The 17,921-nt window shown below is 40.5% G+C and overlaps 1 protein-coding gene across 1 annotated transcript; it reads right to left on the bottom strand.

Moving 5' to 3' along the window:
- Positions 1–2,563: 2,563 nt before the first annotated feature.
- Positions 2,564–17,598, bottom strand: MTCL3 (MTCL family member 3). The gene is made up of 7 exons (XM_026705475.2): positions 17,506–17,598; positions 13,170–14,629; positions 11,686–11,910; positions 7,787–7,945; positions 6,316–6,384; positions 4,364–5,539; positions 2,564–2,916 (listed from the first exon to the last, which is right to left on the bottom strand). The coding sequence occupies exons 2-7, from the start codon at positions 14,112–14,114 to the stop codon at positions 2,806–2,808; spliced, it is 2,685 nt and encodes an 894-aa protein (XP_026561260.1). The 5' UTR covers positions 14,115–14,629; positions 17,506–17,598; the 3' UTR covers positions 2,564–2,805.
- Positions 17,599–17,921: the final 323 nt, after the last annotated feature.

Below are 17,921 nucleotides of genomic sequence, written 5' to 3'. Positions count from 1 at the left end.
ATGGGATTTTTATTTTAGATCAACTAGTAGATAATAATAATGAGCTATCATTTTCTGTGTTAAAAGACAATTACCATTTGTCTGTTGCCACCCAATGGCAGTTTTTACAATTACAACATTTACCGATGACTCAATTTGCAGTAGCATTTTCAGCTTCAGAAACACTTGCATTATTAAAAGCGATCACTAAATCCAAGAGACGAGAAAATCCACAATTTATTTTTGTAAACAATTGATATCAACAAATCAATTTGATATGCCTATTTTAAAGACTAAATGGATATAATCATTTTAAAAGCTGAATGGAACAAGGAAGTGGAGACCACATTTTACCTACAAATTAGGGAATGGGGTTTTTTTGTTTATTGATTTTCTATTAAATACATTTCTTAGTGCTTAATAAACATCATGTTGTCTGGGTATTTAATTTGCTTAACAATACAAATTATGGTATTTAATCTCAATAACAAATGTCTCAGTAGATTTTGGGGTGGGGGGTGTAGGTGTGTGTGCCTTCAAGTCAGGTAGTTAGAATAGGATCCAGTTAGGATTTTAGAGATCCTTGTATATTTTTCCGCCAACATTTATCAAAATGGTTTGCCCTTGGATTCTTTCTAGGTCTAAGAGAATATAACTGGCCCAAGGTCACCCAACTGGCTTTGTGCCCAAGAGTCACAGTCTCTTTGTTTCTAGAAAACTATATCGAACTGGCTCTCCAACAGATCTTCAACTATGACTTATTCAACAAAAAAGTAAGATTTCAGGTTTATAGGACACCATTGACCTTGTACAGAAAAGTAATGAACAAATGTTTTTGGAGATGCTATATTTGGCAATGTTCTTAAGAGATTGTCCTCTAGGAAGAAGTAATTAGATACATTTACTTGACTTTGAAGTAAACTTTTTGCTAGGTTAATAATAGCAGTAACTGCAGAAAGGTCATTCTTCAAACTAAAGCATACAAAAGAATCATCTGTGCAACAACATTCCACAAAAGGTTGTTGCTACTCTTGAATGAGAATGAGCTTTCCAGAAAAATATACACAATATTCAAAAGATAAGTCAGGGTGTTATCAGATGACAACACCCAGGACTGTTAAGCATCCCTTTATAATACACCTGCACATGACCTAGGAGGATGACATTGTATTCCTGCTGTATAGGATTGGTTCACTGTGACTGCACAGTACGACATGCAACATGTGAGACCAATAAACTACACAAACAGAAGAAGGTAAGAGTGATAGTAGCCAACTTCATTGAGTGCCTGGCTGCTTGCCTACAAAATAAGTCACTACTGCTGGTGGTTTAATTATTGGGGATTTAGTTTGGGTTGATGACAGAATGAGATATTATTGATATTACCATTATGATTGCACTTTGCATATTGCGATCTGTGCAGATTCTAACCAGTTCTGGAGAACCGGTAGCAGAAATTTTGAGCAGTTCGGAGACCCAGCAAATGCCACCTCTGACTGGCCCTGCCCCCATCTATTCTCTGCCTCCTGAGTCCCATCTCATTGGCTGGGTGTTCTTTTGTTGCCCTGCACAGGAGAACGGAGCTGGAAAGCAGGTTAATGGGGTGGGGAGGGAATGGGATTATGCAGTAACCTTCCCCCAGGAGTGGGGAGGGAATGGAAATATTACAGTATCCTTACCCTGGAGTGGGGTGGAAATTGAGATTTTACTACTGTAAAATCCTTCCTCTGCCACACCCACCAAGTCATGCCATGCGCACCAAGCCACGCCCACAGAACTGGTAATAAAAAAAATTGAATCCCACCACTGAATCTGTATTAAAAAATGCAAGAAGGACTTGCTCAGCCACTGATTTTTTGCCAAATTTATGCCATTATTATTCTACTCAATATATGTCCTTGCTGTGATGGACATGGCATGACTGATTTGTCATGGACCTATTCTGCCTTAACACACACTCACATATAATTTGTTCTCAACACTCATCTTAACTTTCTTCCACTTTTGACAAAGTTGATATAAGTATACATAAATGTAGATGAGTTGGCAAAACCACCATCCTATTGTCAACATAATTTTATCAATGTTTTAAATTGTTCTGCATTTCCCATTTATTACTCCTAATCATAGGAATAAGGCAGAAGGGAAAGCAAAAAAGATTTTTGGTGAAGTAATGATATGACAAATGGTCTATTGCTTTGTTGTTGTTTTGTTTTGTTGCTGGAACACTAAAATCACTCAATGCATGGGGATATTGTCAAACTAAAATAAAATTAAGAGTTCCCTTGCTTAGCACAAAATCTGATGTAAAGGCAAAAAAGCTACATTGGTTTTATGACCATACATAGGTCATTTTATTAGTTAATGAATATAAAAGGAATCTCTGGAGTAGAATGATTTGATATTCAAGACGACTGGGTCCTTCTTGGCTGCTGAGCATGCTTAGTCTTTACTTCTGTGTGATATTCTCCTCCCCCAAATTAACAATCATATAGGGGTAAGAATAGCTGATCCCAGGTATTACAGCATCTCACACACACTTATCTAAATGCACATTCTGCAGGGAAAAAATCTACCTGCTTACCTGACTATTTGGATAATGCTAGTTCAGATTTGATTGTGGAGCTCTTTGGTATGGGCGCTTGCATCACCTGCATTTTGACATGGAGGTTGGTTTCTCTTCTTCCTATCGAACAGTCTTCAGTGTTTTTACAGCAGCGATTACTACACAAACTATAGCTCTTGAACTTTGTAGCTTGGGAAGATGGACAACATAAAACAAACTGAAAATAACTCTATACAAATGATTAAATGATTAAAAAACGTCTACAGCACAAAGAACAATGTGAAAAGAAAGACAAGTTTAAATATTGTTGTGTAAGAAAGGGATGAAAACAAGACAAGGATGAGTATAAGTAAAATGATAGGCTGGAACATCTGGGGAAAGTAAATACAAAGACAAGATAATGATACATTAATAAAACAGCAACCTTGACTTTTCAAGAGGGAAAAAGCTACATTAAATCTTTCTGCTTAGTCTAGTGAAAATTGTATATTTCAGTTCCAAATGCCTGGGCAAAAGAATCTGAGGGAAATTTGTAATAGTAATATTGGCAATTTAAATATTGTAACATTCTCCTGAAATATCTATGAATTTTCCCATCTGGGTGCTGATTGCTGTTAGGGAGATATGTTGGTCTTATAAACTGAGTTATAAACTGAGAGCAAACCCTACTCCTTACTAGCACTAATGATGCTACCTAGTAATGAATACATGAATGAAACATCTAAAAGAAAACAACCAAATTCAGAGAGAAGCAAGGACCCCTCATTTCATCCCTGAGCTACATATATTCTCCTTTATTGGTAGAATTAACAAATTAAAAAGTGGAGTGACTCAAATACGGTAAGCTGACAGTTTCGCTATTCCCCATCATTCCTACTTTTGCTTATATATCAAAATGAAGATTGACAAGGGAGCTGGCAGGCCCTGGCTGCAGTTACTCCTTCAGCTAGTCATCCACTTCCCTCTCTTAGCCAAAGAAAAAGGAGGCAAGCAAACCACTCCAAAGGGGGCTCCAGAACAGGGGGAGCAAGAAGGAAACCTTGAAACCAAGCTAGAAGTCCCACTCCCATTAACCTTGTCACTTTCTACTTCATCCTCATCGTCCCAGGCCTTTGCCCTGAAGATAGGTTGCTGTAAATTCTTTTGTAGTTATGTTGCTCTATGGGCTCTAATGGAGTTAATTAATTGTAGTTATGTTGCTCTATGGGCAGAAAACCTCTATGGGCAGAAAGCCCATAGAGATTTTCTGCCCATACAGCAATTAATTAACTCCATTAAGGGAATCGCCCAACACCCACCTGGTTACCTATTTTCCAAAGCCAAGTTAAGACATTCTCCCAGGTATTTTAGAATTAAACATTTAAGTTTCATTTGTAAACTTTAAGTATCATATTATGTTGGGATAATAGATTTTATATATTTTATTTTTACCATGCTATTTATTATGTATTTCAATTTTAAGTTAGAGTTTTTTGTCTGTCTTTTTTCTAACTATATACGTTTTATAAATCCTTTAATACTATGGGTACATTTAAAAAAAAGCTAAACAAATGACTCTTTACTATTCACATTTTTAACCAACCCACAGAGCTCTTACTAGGTAAGTATCCAATAATGTCTTCCTCTTATGCTATGCTTGTACAAAACCTAAGAATCCAATATTGGAACAATAATCTGGGAAATTTAAATTGCAGTCATAGGAATTAAAGGGTGTCTTCTTCATCTCACATAAGCACACATGAAAGTAGATCAAGTATCTAACTTTTATCCTGGGCTGAAACTCTTTCTCCTCAATGGCTTGACTAAATAAAAATCTACCTGACTCACTGACAAAGGTTCATCTGTACTTCGATCATCAGAAGGCTTTGGAACTTCTAGCTTGTCAATGAAGGCCTGGAGCTCTTTCCTAAATGCCTTCATCTGGGCATTGATCCGATAAAGAAGTTCGTGCTCCCGTATCCCACTTCCATCGTCTTCATCATCCATAAATCCAAATAGGTCCCCATTTGCCACGTAAATTCTTGCCTCAGCTATGATAGTGCTGGTATCAGAAATCAAGCGGTCAATTGTCTTGCCCAGGCGTTCAGCTTCACAGTGGATGTCCTTGGCTTGCTGTCGGTCATTAAAGCTTTTCTGCCAACCTACCGGGGTTGGATAGAAGGATCTTGTAGGGGTCAAACAACGGATGTTGCGGACTTCCTCTGAGTCACTTTCTCCCCCAATGGGCCCTTCTCTTTTGCGGTGAGGGGGACGAGAATCCTCATCACTTTCTTTCTTTCCTGCCTCACTTTCAGCATCACTGTCCCTGGGACTCCCTCGGATCCCCAAATGAGAGGCTAAATCATAGCGCTGCATGTTGGACAACAGTATCCTGTTCTCATATTGGAGCTGCATGACTTTACCACTGAGTTCGTTAATTTGCATGCGGGCAGCCTTCAATTCTTCCTGAAGGACTTCCGTCTTGGCACTGTCGTGGTGTCGTGAACTATCATGAGTTCCACTCTTGTATTTGTATTTGTTCAGCTCTGCAGTGACACGTTTGTTTTGTTCTTCTGCATCAGATAAATTCCTCCTCAATAGTTCAGTCTCATCTTCAACTAACTGCAGATGCTGCCGTAACTCTGAGACAGATTCATTCGGTTCTCCCAGGAGGGGGTTGGCTGCCCCAGAGAAATCATCTCCTCTTAAGTCATCAAGCTCTGCTTTCAGTCCTCTGTTTTCCACTTCCAGTTCCACAATTTTCCTTCCAAGGATATTGGCTTCTTCCTCTACTAACCTCAGACGGAGCTTGAGTTCTGCTTCTCTTGTGCTAGGTGGACCTCCTGCCTCCCCTTTTGGTAAGGGACTGTCTAGATCACCATAAAATGACCGATACTTCTGAAGATCATGCTCAAACCTGTCCTTTTCCTTGTCAACTTTGGCTAATTTTTTTCTCATCAGAGTAGCCTCTTCTTTGACAAATTGCAACTGGCATTTTAGATCTTCACTGTCCTCCTGTGGCAAAGAAAGAATAATAATCCCCAGTTATATTGCTTTACTCATGGGAATGCTAAATGACAATTTAGCACAAAATACCAGTATATTTAATATATACAAATATATGTATATACAGTTGGTCGATAGACACAGACAGACAGATTAGAGGCATAACATGGGAACTGACAGGGTGTCTTGATGCCACACTTGCAACAAAAACTGTGACTCAAGTGTTCAATTGCAATCTTTGCCATCTACAGAAATATGATCATTTGGGTCCTAATCTGATGAATGGGTTTCATAAAAAGAGCTCTGGTTTTCACATAGTTGACTAAGGAAAGGTTTGCAATCATCTATAAGGAGTCCTCGACTTACAACCACAATTGAGCTCAGAATTTATATTGCTTAGTAAGAAATCTGTTGAGTGAATTTTGCCCCGTGTTACGACTTTCCTTGCCACCTTTGTTAAGTGAATCACAGCAGTTGGTTAAATTAGTAACACGGCTGTTAAATGAACCTGGTTTCCCCATGGACTTTGCTTGTCAGAAGGTTGCAAAAGGGGATCTCACATGACCCTGGGATATGGCAATCGTCATAAATATGAGACAGCTGTCAAGCTCCTGAATGTAAATCATGTGAACACGGGGATGGCTGCAACTGTCATAAGTGGGAAACATGGTCACAAGTCACTTTTTTCAGTGCCGTTGTAACTTCAAATGGCCACTAAATGAATTTAAAAGGTCATATGGTTTGCTGTATTGTACCACGGGACAGAAAAATATATTCTGTATCACCTCAGTGGGCATCTGCTGTGACCTTTTTTCCGATTTTTGCAAATCTTTGCTTCCTCTTCTTTTCATGGACTGTTATAAAAAAAAGAGCAGATATGACAAATACTTTACTAAATGCATTGCTATCCAGATGTATTAAACCAGTACTATACAAGATTATTAAACCAAACAATATGACAATTCCCAGCTTTTTTTAAATAATATTTTTTGCTTCATCACCCAGAGATGGCTATGTTGAATTGCTGCCAGGACAGATTACTTGAATGTTCTTTAAATGTCCTTGTTTTTATTTCATTGAAATGCAATAGCAAGGATCATGCTGAAAAGTAGTTCATAAGGACCAAATAGCATTTTTAAACACGTTGAGTCAGGTACTGCCTTCAGCACAATTGTATTCACTAAAGAGATCAAAATAATTTTTTTTAAAAAAAATACTCTGCAATAATCATTTCTCAGACCTGCAGGTTGTTTACCATGATAAAATTGAACTGAATTGGCATCCTTCAGTCTCAAGAGACTATGATATCATGCTATGAAACCAGTAACTGCAACTTCCTGTGTTGTTTCAATGTCGTATGCAAAGCTGGAGTGTCCTTTCCAGAGCATGAGGTCTGGATAATTTAATATGGAGGATAAACTGTTACCTAAGCAGCAAATCCTCCTTCTCCACGTCACTGAAATAGTCTAATGGAACGGCAGAGCTGCTACCATTAGTTCCAGCCACGTCTCAGGAGTTACCAGAACGTGATTGTACACAGTCACGAACTGCTTCCAGGACTCCAGCTCGGGATTTTGCCTCGAGGTTGACTCCTGAAGCCTTTTCCAATAATACATATAGCCACAAGTCAGTGGAGGTTTGAAATCAGAGTTTCCCTTCTCCTAGAAGATGGTTCTACCATTTTATCTGCCATTGGGACATAAAGCCCTCTTCCGCCTTCAAAACTGTCGACCATCTTCTCCTGTAACCCTGGTAAGGGGCCCTTATGAGGTGCTTCCAACCGGGCCAGCTGGACCAAGGTTTTTTTCAAGGAAATATTACTCTTCCGGCACTCCTCCTCACTCCAGGAAGCTCAGCTCGACTCCATTTACAGTCTCCATGATAAAATAATAAATGGACTTTCAAACCTGTCTGAAAGGCAGAACTGCTTTTCACTTGCAGATCAGCTGTAACCAGTGTGGTCAAAGAGGCAGGAGACATAGCGAAATTGTATATTCAGAGGTGGCATTCAGCAGGTTCTGACCAGTTCTGGAGAACCGTTACCAGAAATTTTGAGTAGTTCAGAGAACCGGCAAATACCACCTCTGACTGGAGATTTTGCAGTATCCTTCCCCTGCAATGCCCATCAAGCCACGCCCACAGAACCAGTAGTAAAAAATATTGAATCCCACCGTGTATATTACAACACTTGATGTACCTATCCCACCTCAGCCAATTTTGCCTGTTCCTCCTCCTGATAAGAAGCTTATCACTGACCTCTTTTATTTTGTCAAATTCATTCTGAAGGGCGTGTTTCGCAATCTCAGCTTCTATCAACTGCTGCCTCAACTTTTCATTTTCATCTTCTGTGCTGGAGCGTTTTTCTTCCACATTTTCCAACTCATGGTGAAGTCTTACTGAAACATCTTTTGCAACCTACATGGAAGGACATTTAACATTTTCACGCAGGAAAATAACTTTTATAGTAGATCTTACTGTGTCCGTGAAGTTCAGGAGCATGTTGTGACAACTTATATCGGTTCTATTAAATACTGAATAAAATGTTCTTCCTAACTTTTTTTTAAAAGCGTACAATTAGGGTTATTTCAGGCACTCCGGTTTACTCTTTTGAGATCTGGACAGGACAGACACAGACTTCAGAGGATAATTAGGACTGCAGAAAAACAATTACTACCAACCTGCCTTCAATCGAGGACCTGTACACTGCACGAGTCAAAAAGAGGACTGTGAAAATATTTTACAGATCGCTCACATCCCAGACATAAACTGTTTCAACCCCTTCCTTCAAAGCGACGCTATAAAGCACTGCACACCAGAACAACTAGACACAAGAATAGTTTTTTTCTGAAAGCCATCACTCTGCTAAACAAATTGTTCCCTCAACACTGTCCAACTATTTACAAAGTCTGCACTACTATTACTGTTAATCTTCTTATCACTCCTTATCACCCATCCCCTCCCACTTGTGACTGTATGACTGTAATTTTGTCGCTTACGATTTATATTGACTGTTCCCTAGTATGATTTGATTGCTTATTGTACCCTATGACTATCATTAAGTGGTGTACCTGATGATTCTTGACTCTTGATGAATATATCTTTTCTTTTATGTACATTGAAAGCATTTGCACCAAGACAAATTCCTTGTGTGTCCAATCACACTTGACCAATAAAGAATTCTATTCTATTCTATTCTATTCTGTTCTGTTCTGTTCTGTTCTGTTCTATTCTATTCTATCCTATTCTATTCTATTCTATTCTCAACAATATGATGAATAGAATTCCCAAAGATTAATTCTTTGATCATTAGAATCAGGGCCAATCCAGCCAGCAACTGGCATGAAGTCTTAGTCTGAGTAGAAATACAACCTCAGGGGAGGGAAAGCAGGGCAAAAATTGAATTAACAAGTACAGGTAGTTCTCAACTTGCAACCGCAATTGAGCCCAAAATTTCTGCTAAGTGAGACATTTGTTCAGGGAGTTTTGCCCCATTTTATTATCTTTCTTGCTACAGTTGTTAAGTGAATCACTGAAATTGATATGTTAATAACCCGGTTGTTAAGTGAAACTGATTCCTCCATCAACTTTGCTTGTCAGAAGGCCACAAAAGGTGGTCACATGATCCTGGGACATAGCAACGGTCAAAAATATGAACCAGTTCCCAAACATCCAAATTTTGATCATATGATCCTAGGGACACTGCAAAAGTCATAACTTTGAAAAACGGACATAAGTCACATTTTCAGTGCCGTTATGACTTTGAACAGTTACTAAATGAAGTGTTGTAAGTTGAGGACTACCTATACAGTAAATGATAAGGAGACATGTTCACTGATAGATCTAGAAAAGCCAAAGCCATCTTGGTATAAAATATTTAGTTTAACTATTGAACATGTTTTACTGCAGCTGTTATTAAAAAATAAAAACTCTTAGTATTATTGCAAAGCAATGCAATTATATTTCATACTTTAATTCAGACAATTCTTTTGTAAGAGCTCAGCTTCCAACCAAAGCATTGGGTAATAAATGTGTTTGATTTGTAGCCCAGGAAAATGTCTCATAAAACTCATTTTAATATTCTTCCTCCCAAGTTGATATGCAATGATTTATGGTTTAATATCCTTTTTCTTAGATTGAACATTTCAAAAAGAATATATATATATCCTATATACATATACATACATACATACATACATACATACATACATACATACATACATAATCATTTGCCGCTGACTGTCAATCCTTCAAGCTAGGCCACATCAGAAAATAGACTCCACTGGTATAACTGGAACTATACTTTATTGATTTAAGTAATAACAGAATGTTGAAAGCTGGGTTCTGTTTTCCCATCCCTCTCTCTTATATCTCACTGAATTAGGTCAGTCTGAGCTTCTTTATCGCACTTTCTATTTCCAAAACTGAAACCATGCTATTGTTTTTAAATTTATTTCTGCATATTGTAGTTTCAGAGATCCATTTCTGAATATCTCTACATTGATCTTGGGATTACAACATTAACTGAAGTTATATCTTTTTTTTTTGTTTCAATTGAAATGTCAATTGCACGACAGCATGCGATAACACACCAGCCCCTCGCTCGTGTCGTCAAATCTGCTTTACCAAAGTCTACCCTGATGGACGCTCAGAAGCAGTGAAGATGTATGTAATACTGGATCCTCAGAGTGATCGCTCACTAGCCAGGTCTGCATTCTTCGACCTCTTTGATGTTCAGAAGGAAAAAGTTGCACTTCACGATATCAATGTGCACTGCACCAAGACGCATGGCGGGGAGGGAAGCTACTGGACTCTGTATAGTCACTAGATGGAACTTCCCAGTTCCTACTGCCACCCGTGTTGGAATGGGACAGGATATCAGATAAACGCAGCCACATTGCAACACCAGAGGTAGCTAGCAACATACCTCACCTGAAGCATATGGCTCATCACTTTCCCGCCCAAGATCCTGAAGCCAAGATTTTGCTCTTACTGGGACTAGATGCCCCTGATGCTTTAGCCTACACTGAAGTAGTAAGAGGCCCGAGATACTCATCCTGTGCCTTCAAAACAGACTTAGGTTGGGGAATCTCAGGAATTGTCTGTGTCGATAGGATGCAGGCCCCAACCCAGACAGATGCCTTCACACCATCCATTCCAACAGCCTTACGACACCCTTTAGCACCATCGAAAACAAGAATGCCGGTCCATCCTAAGATGCCTCCAGCAACCAGTAAACTTTCACTAAGACATTCTAAATGGCCGCCAGCGACCACCAGACTTTCACGAATACACTCTACAAGGGCAGATGTCTTCTCAACATCCAGTTCAACCGCTTGTCAACACCCCTTTGAACTGTTGGAAGCAAGAGTACCTGTCCACCCTAAACGGCCACCAGAGGCGACCAGCAGATTTTCACCAAGAAGCTCTACAGCAGACCAGTCACCGACCTAGTGCTGCTGTGGAGAAAGGCTGAACTCGAAGATTAAACCTCAAGCTTTGAATGTCTTGCTTTGTTTGATGCTTTATTATTTACTGTTTCTCTTAGTTATACAGCTGTTTATTTTAGTTATATAGTTATCTGCTATTCAGTTAGTATTACTCTTTACTGTTTATCTTAGTTATACAGTTACTTTAGTTAGTGGAACTTACAATTCCAGGCGGGGAGTGTGCTGTCCAGACAGTTTAGAATTAATGGGATTTGGGATAGTTAGTTAGGAATTTAGAGCTGTCCCCTTAAGGGAATGCATCATGGTAAATGTAGTTAAATGTAGCATCCTGGGAAATGTAGTCCATGTCATGTGGACTGTAATCTGTAATCCTAATTGGTCACTAAATTGACCCTTGTTGGGTTGGGGGAGGCTCTCTCACTCTTGTCTGAATCCTTTACCATGCAGCCGCTTCAATCATCATGGGCATGAGAATTTATTATCTTTCTTCACTATAATGCAGATATGCAAAGGATTAGACATTAAGAAGAACCTCATCATAAATGTGAGTTGATAAGGATGCCGGATGAACCAATAAAAAGACTTTGTATGGATGCTTTGTGGAATTGCTCTGTCTGCTTTATATCCATCCAGAGCATAATAAGCCAAACAGGTATCCTAATCTGATTGTTCTTCTCACTAATTGCTCATCTTCTGATACAAAATTACCTTTAGATCCTGTTCCAAGCTACGGAGAAGTTCTCCATCAATTTCTCCAGTTTGTGCATAGCGGAGCTTCTTCCGCTCTGCTTTTCGAAGACGATACTGAAGGATCCTGCAGTTTTTGTTAGCTCTCTCCAATTCATGACGCACTTCCTGAAGCTGGCAAGCATCCTCTTCAAAAAAGCTGTCCCTCATCTCATCCATTTCAGTTCTAAGTTCGTCTATTTCATTCTGGCACATGTTCAGAAGGAAGCAAATACAAAAGTGTAAAATGACATCAGGTCACATTGATACAGAACACAAGATATGGTAATTTACTCATGGTTCTTAATTAACTGTTATAAGAGAAGCATATGGTTTACCACCTAGCTTCCTTATGCTTGCAAGTATTAGAAATGGCAGAAGAAAAAACTGTGATCCCAAATTAAGAATCGATTCATTTATATTTCAAATATTCCTTGAAAAGAAGGCACTAAAAGAAGCGTGTGCACATGTAGTACAATGAAATTGCTTCATAAGCCAGGAGAACCCCCAAATATGTCAGCCATGTATGTTCTATAATATATGTATGTGGCAATGAGAAGCATGAAGAATGGAGAACATCTGGCAAATCATATTCAACTTCGTACATTTTTTTATCTCTCACAGGTGCAATAACCGTAGAACATTTATTTAGAAAATAATAATTTCTAAATGTCCATGACTCAGGGAATCTCAAATTGGGTTGAGGCCACTAGAGAATCAAGTGTAATTTAGAAGGTAGTCACAATTTCTCTAAAATGCAAGCAAAGCCGAAGCATTATCAAATCAAAGTATGGCCTTTGATCCACAGTTTGCCTTAGCAAGTCCATAGTGGGCAGTTACTGTACCACAAAGTCTGAAAATCTTTGAGGAACATAGATAAAAATGTGACTATTAAACGTGTGTGTCATACTCACGTCTTGAACAACTTTAACCTCCATGATGCCATTATCTTTATTTTATATATTTGGTTCATTTATTAGATTTATATCTTGTCTTTATTTTGTGCAACTCAATTTATGGGAAGTCACAGATTATTATTTCATGGAGTTATAAGTATCAGTAGGTTATTAACTCAGTTACTTCAGCAGTTTGCTGGATTGAATTTCATATTAACTTATATAGCTATAGTCAATTTGGTATAAAATAGAAAAAGCAAACCAGAGGTTTAGAATATAAAGTAAAATATTTTTAAAAAATCCCGCCTGATGAGGGAAATACTGTATTATATTCCCATCAAAGTTCATAGCCAAGGATTTATGCACTCCCTCCCCCACCCTTCTCTTAAACCAGGAAGCAAACCAATATGTATCTCAACAACTATTTGGTCTCCTCAAAGCCGAATTCACCATTACCATTCCTTCTCCTTTCTTCTGTGGAACAGATTAGACCACCACCAGCATGTGCACTTATACACTAGAACAGAGGCACGACCCCATTATTCCTTCCCTTCTGCATCGTTTGCTCACCTTGAGGTTTTCATTCTCCTCCTCCAGTTTCTCCATCTCTTCCTGCAGCTCCTGCTGCTGAGATTCCTGGGTCACGTTGCCTCCCATTGTTCCACTGAGACCACTGCTACCTTCATTTGCAGGCAGCAGGATGGGTAAGGATGTCGAGGAGGGCGAACTGCCCCCATTGCCATTAGCTTTGTTGTTACCTTTGTTCTGCATCTGGGTTGCTGATAACCCTTTCCTGAGATGAAATTGCATGAGCTCACTTTGTAGGCATCCTTCTTTCCAGTAGTTGCCATTGTTCACTGATAGAGCCTGGCCTTTCCCTGAACCACAAGAAGACGAAGAAGCTGAAGTTGCCTCTCCTGCACTCTTCTGCGGAGGCTTGTTGGTTTTACCCCTGTTCCAGCTCTTGGATGGCAGCTGAGAAAGTACAAAACTGCCCACCCTTTCCCCCTTCCCTCCAGATACAAGCTGTTGCTCTCCAGCCCTAGGACCTGTAAGCTCAGTGTCTTTGGGAGGTGCCTCTCGTGCTTCAGCTGCAGGCCCTGGATTTGGTCTGGGACACCCTCCTACCGAGACCAGGAATGAGGCAGGCTGTTCTTCAGCACCATCCCCGGCATGGACAGCTCCCAACAGCACTGAGCTCCTTGTTGGTGTAACCTGTAGGGGCAGCTTCTCTCCTTCCACTCCTCCACCCTTGACCCGGCTAGTTTTCTGTCCTGTGGGTGACTGCTGCAGTAGCTGCTGCTGCCGGGTAGAGCTAGCTTTCGAGGCAGGAACTGCAGCTGCTGCTGTTGTGAAGCGGGATGAACTGGCAGCTGGCAAAGGCTGGCGGACAAGAGATTCCTTGGGTCTGCCTGGAGAGAATGCACGCTGCTGCTTAGTTCGGCTGCTGCTGCCCTCAGGAAGCAAACGAGGAGAGACGGTTGCAGCACCGCCTCCGCTAGGTGGCTGGCTCATGGCTAAATCAGAGGTGTATCTGAAATATTCAGCCCTCTCTGGCTCATTGTCTTCTTGCCTTCCCTCCCTCCCTCCCTCGGCTGGTGAGCGAAGCACACACAGAAGCTTTGTCAACAGCCCCGCCACTCAACACAAAGCAAGCCTATTCACCACATGAAGAACAATGTGCTTATAATAAAAGGGGTGGAGTTTGAAATTGCTCCAAGAGGTTAGCTCACAATCTTAGATGCAAAAGATGCAGTCACTGACTGGAAGTTTGCTTTTAAATCCATGAAGCAGTTCTCATTTCTCATGTGAACAGACCAAATCCTCTGGCTGAAGTGACTTTTCTTAAAGTGCTACTTCCACAAACCACATGTTCCAAAGTACTTCCACAGGTCAGTGAGGATGGATCCATTCAGTAGCTTCAAAACAGATCTTTCTCTGGCTACAAGGTCCAGCATAGTTAAAAACAGTCTCTTCCAGCTGGGAGAAAAAAACTGTGACCAGACTTAAAGTAATCCATATTTAACATGCTGTAAAACAATAAGAGATCTGTTAGAAAATTCTAATTGCATCATATGCATCATATCTCTAATATTGGCTTTTAATGAGATGAAAGAACAGGTTTTCCGCTACCTCCTTCTCCTATTTTATCTATGCTTCCTAACGAACTCTGAATGTGTTGAGGGGTAATTCAGGGACAAAGAAAACTCAAACAATTAAATTTATTCAAATAAGAACATTAGTGAAGGGAGGAAGAGATTGAATAATGCTTTCAGTAGGTACATCTTTAAACTAACAATTGTAAAATCAAAAACAATATTACGACACTTTAGTTTGAAGCAAGCCCCAATGGATTCAAGTTGAATAGAAAACAAAGTGAATGCAGCATTGCAGCCTTCATGTAATTCAAATTCATATTTTGCTGTTAGCTTTTAAAAATTGTCAATTTGTTTTACAGTAGAACCACACTAGCCAAGAGTTTATTTCCAAGTACTAGAAAGGAGAGTGTGAAATATGAAACAATCTTAATTCTTGAATAAAGGATGGTTTGATTTGTAAGGCTTACTATAGCTAGATTTGCATATACATCAGTTTGCAAATCTAACTTCTGTTTTACTCCACCTCACATGAATACCAAAGGAAAAGTCTGAAAAAGTTTCACACAAGAGTATGAACCATTTGTTTAAATTATGAACACAGATGAACCACACCTTTCCTAGCTGGGTATTCTCCAAACACTTTTCGTGTCCTGTTTTCATTGTTCTACCTAGCTGATCACATCTGGCCTGAGTTTCTGGGAACCATATTTCAATATAAGAAAGGCATCAAGTAAGAGAAGATTGATGTAATTACTAATCTCTGATTAAGTAGGATTTTTTCTTGCTGCATTTGCATAGATGTAATTGTTTGCATAGCAGAAGCAGAATCCCAAAGTGGATTTGTTCAATTAAATATAAAAAAGTAGTTTACAATTCTTAAAACTTTCTCAAGGTGACCTCTCTTAGCCAATATTGTTATTTACTTATTTATGTAATAGATTTATAGGGCTGCTCAATGTAATTCTCTGTAGCATGCAGTAAGACTCAAACAAAAACATCCTCAAAAATCACATTTAAAAAAATAACCTATCTGACGCTAATATTTGGCACAATAATAATCTTTACCATGTCACTGAAGCATTAAGTTTACTACCAGTATATCAATCTGAGCATTATTAATTGTATAAGAGCGTGCACATTGCTTACCTATTTAATCATGTCATGAGTAAGCTGTTCTCAGATCCTAACAATTTACAACAGGTTATGAACTAAAATGTGTCACAGTAAGACAATGTTTATTTGCGTACCAGTGCTACAAAGATTATAATAGCTGGCTCACAAAATTATAACAACAATGATGGCAAAATATTTAAAAGTGCCACTAACATAAGTATCTTACAATGCAGGTAGGTACAATCAATTAGTTATCAAAGGATGGGGGCAATTAAAAATGAGAATCTTCAATACTCCAGAATCCCAATTTTAACAAACACACACAAATCATGAAATGGACAAGACAAACAACAAGTCTACTTTGTGTATAACTTTTTGAGTTCAGTGATGGGTAAATAAGTTTGGGACAAACTTACTCAATTGCCTTTATTTACTTACTCAATTGCCTTTATTGGCAAACAAACTGTAAAACTCACACATAAGATCTATGTAAGTAGCTTTCACTCCAATGTTTTATGAGTACTTTAAAATCTGAACGTCAAAGTTTATTTATTTTATCAGAAAGCCTTTTCGGTTGTTTAAAACAAAGGAAAAGGAACAATATTCTCTTTAAGGCTTGAGGATTCTCCGAATGCTCTCTCTCTCTCCTTGCAGCAATTAATTGATGAATACAGCAATGAACCCTTACAGCAATTGACCTACCAGCCAAATACCAGCGTTTTTCCCTCCGCAATTTCCGCGGCAGCACAGCGGACCGCCAGGTTCTGCCAACGCCGGCTCTCAAGGGCATCCGCCGAGGGATCCCTTTCGCGGCTTGGCCACCCCAAGCAAGGGCTGCTTATCCATCCGGACAAAGGTGGCTCGCACCCTACGGCGTCTTAACGAGAAACCTGGCGATGCTGCTCTCCGTTTAAGCCCGAGCGGCTCGCATTCTCTTCCGCCGGTCATTAGAAACACGAGGAGCCAACCTGGACCCGACCACCAAAGCGTCTCCCGCTACCTCCCCTCTCCCCAGCAGCTCCGCATTGGTCTCCCGGGATCTCGTCACGTGGAGAATGAAAGAAGCGGCGCAACGTCGCGACGCTGCCCGTTTCCCCCACTGAAAAGAGTTGCCGGGAGTGGGGGAGGAGGAGGAGAAACAAAAGAGAAGAAGGTCAGGAAGCGCCAGGCTAGTACGAGATGTCCCTCCATCACCTCACACGCCAGAATCTCTTTTGTCTTTGCATTGGCTTCCCATTTGGAATCGCTTCCCCTTTTTGTTGCAATCGATGAATCAATCAACACCCTTTGCTTGCGCACTGGAGGTCTCTCTCTCTCTCTCTCTCGTTCTCTTTCCCGTCTCTCTTTCTCTCTCTCTTTCTGCCCTCTATTTCTATCTCCCCGCTCTTTCCCCCCCCTCTCTCTCTCCCCCTCTCTTTCTCCCCCTCTTTCTCTCTCCCTCCTCTTTCTCCCCTCTCTTTCTATCTCCCCTCTTTCCCTCTCTCTTTTTCTCTCTCCCTCCTCTTTCTCTCTCTTTCTCCCCTTTCTATATCCCCCCCTCTTTCCCCCTCTCTCTCTTTCTTTCTCTCCCTCTCCCTTACACTCTAAAAGACTCCCAAACTTGTTCTGCTTTTCGCTTTCCCGAGTAGCGATGCGACGCCGCACGCCCCCCCACCCCCCAAAAAAATAAAAAACCAAGCTGAGCGTTGACTTACCCTGCCCGACTTCAGCCATCCCGGGGAGGGGAGACGCCGAGCCAAGACGTCTCGGGAAACTGCAGCTATTTTATTCCGGCGCTGACCTCATTGGGCCTGGGAAAGAGCGGGAGGAGGGGGGCGGCGGCGGGGAGAAACAAGGGAGGGACGGAGAAAGAGAGAGAGAAGCGGCGGGTGGGGGAGGAAGTAGCGAAGCCAGATGAAAAGCGCAATGCTGGGCCACGCCTAGGCTGGCCTCGGGGTTCCGGCCCAAATTAGATTAGGGCTCTCCGTGGCAGGAAGGAAGCCGGGGTGTGGGCTGTTTTGTGCCCCTTCAAAAATCAATTCAGGAAACGATCGATCCTGATCAAATATTTATTCCCCTTCGACTCCGCAGCAATACCGTGCAAGGTGCTTCCCGATGCAACGCGATCGCT

The sequence above is a fragment of the Pseudonaja textilis genome, chromosome 1, assembly GCF_049901715.1.
Source record: "Pseudonaja textilis isolate UNSWEBS1 chromosome 1, rPseTex1.2, whole genome shotgun sequence".
Classification (NCBI taxonomy): Eukaryota; Metazoa; Chordata; class Lepidosauria; order Squamata; family Elapidae; genus Pseudonaja; species Pseudonaja textilis.
The sequence above is the reverse complement of the archived record's forward strand: the minus strand, read 5'-3'. Positions and strand labels throughout refer to the sequence as shown.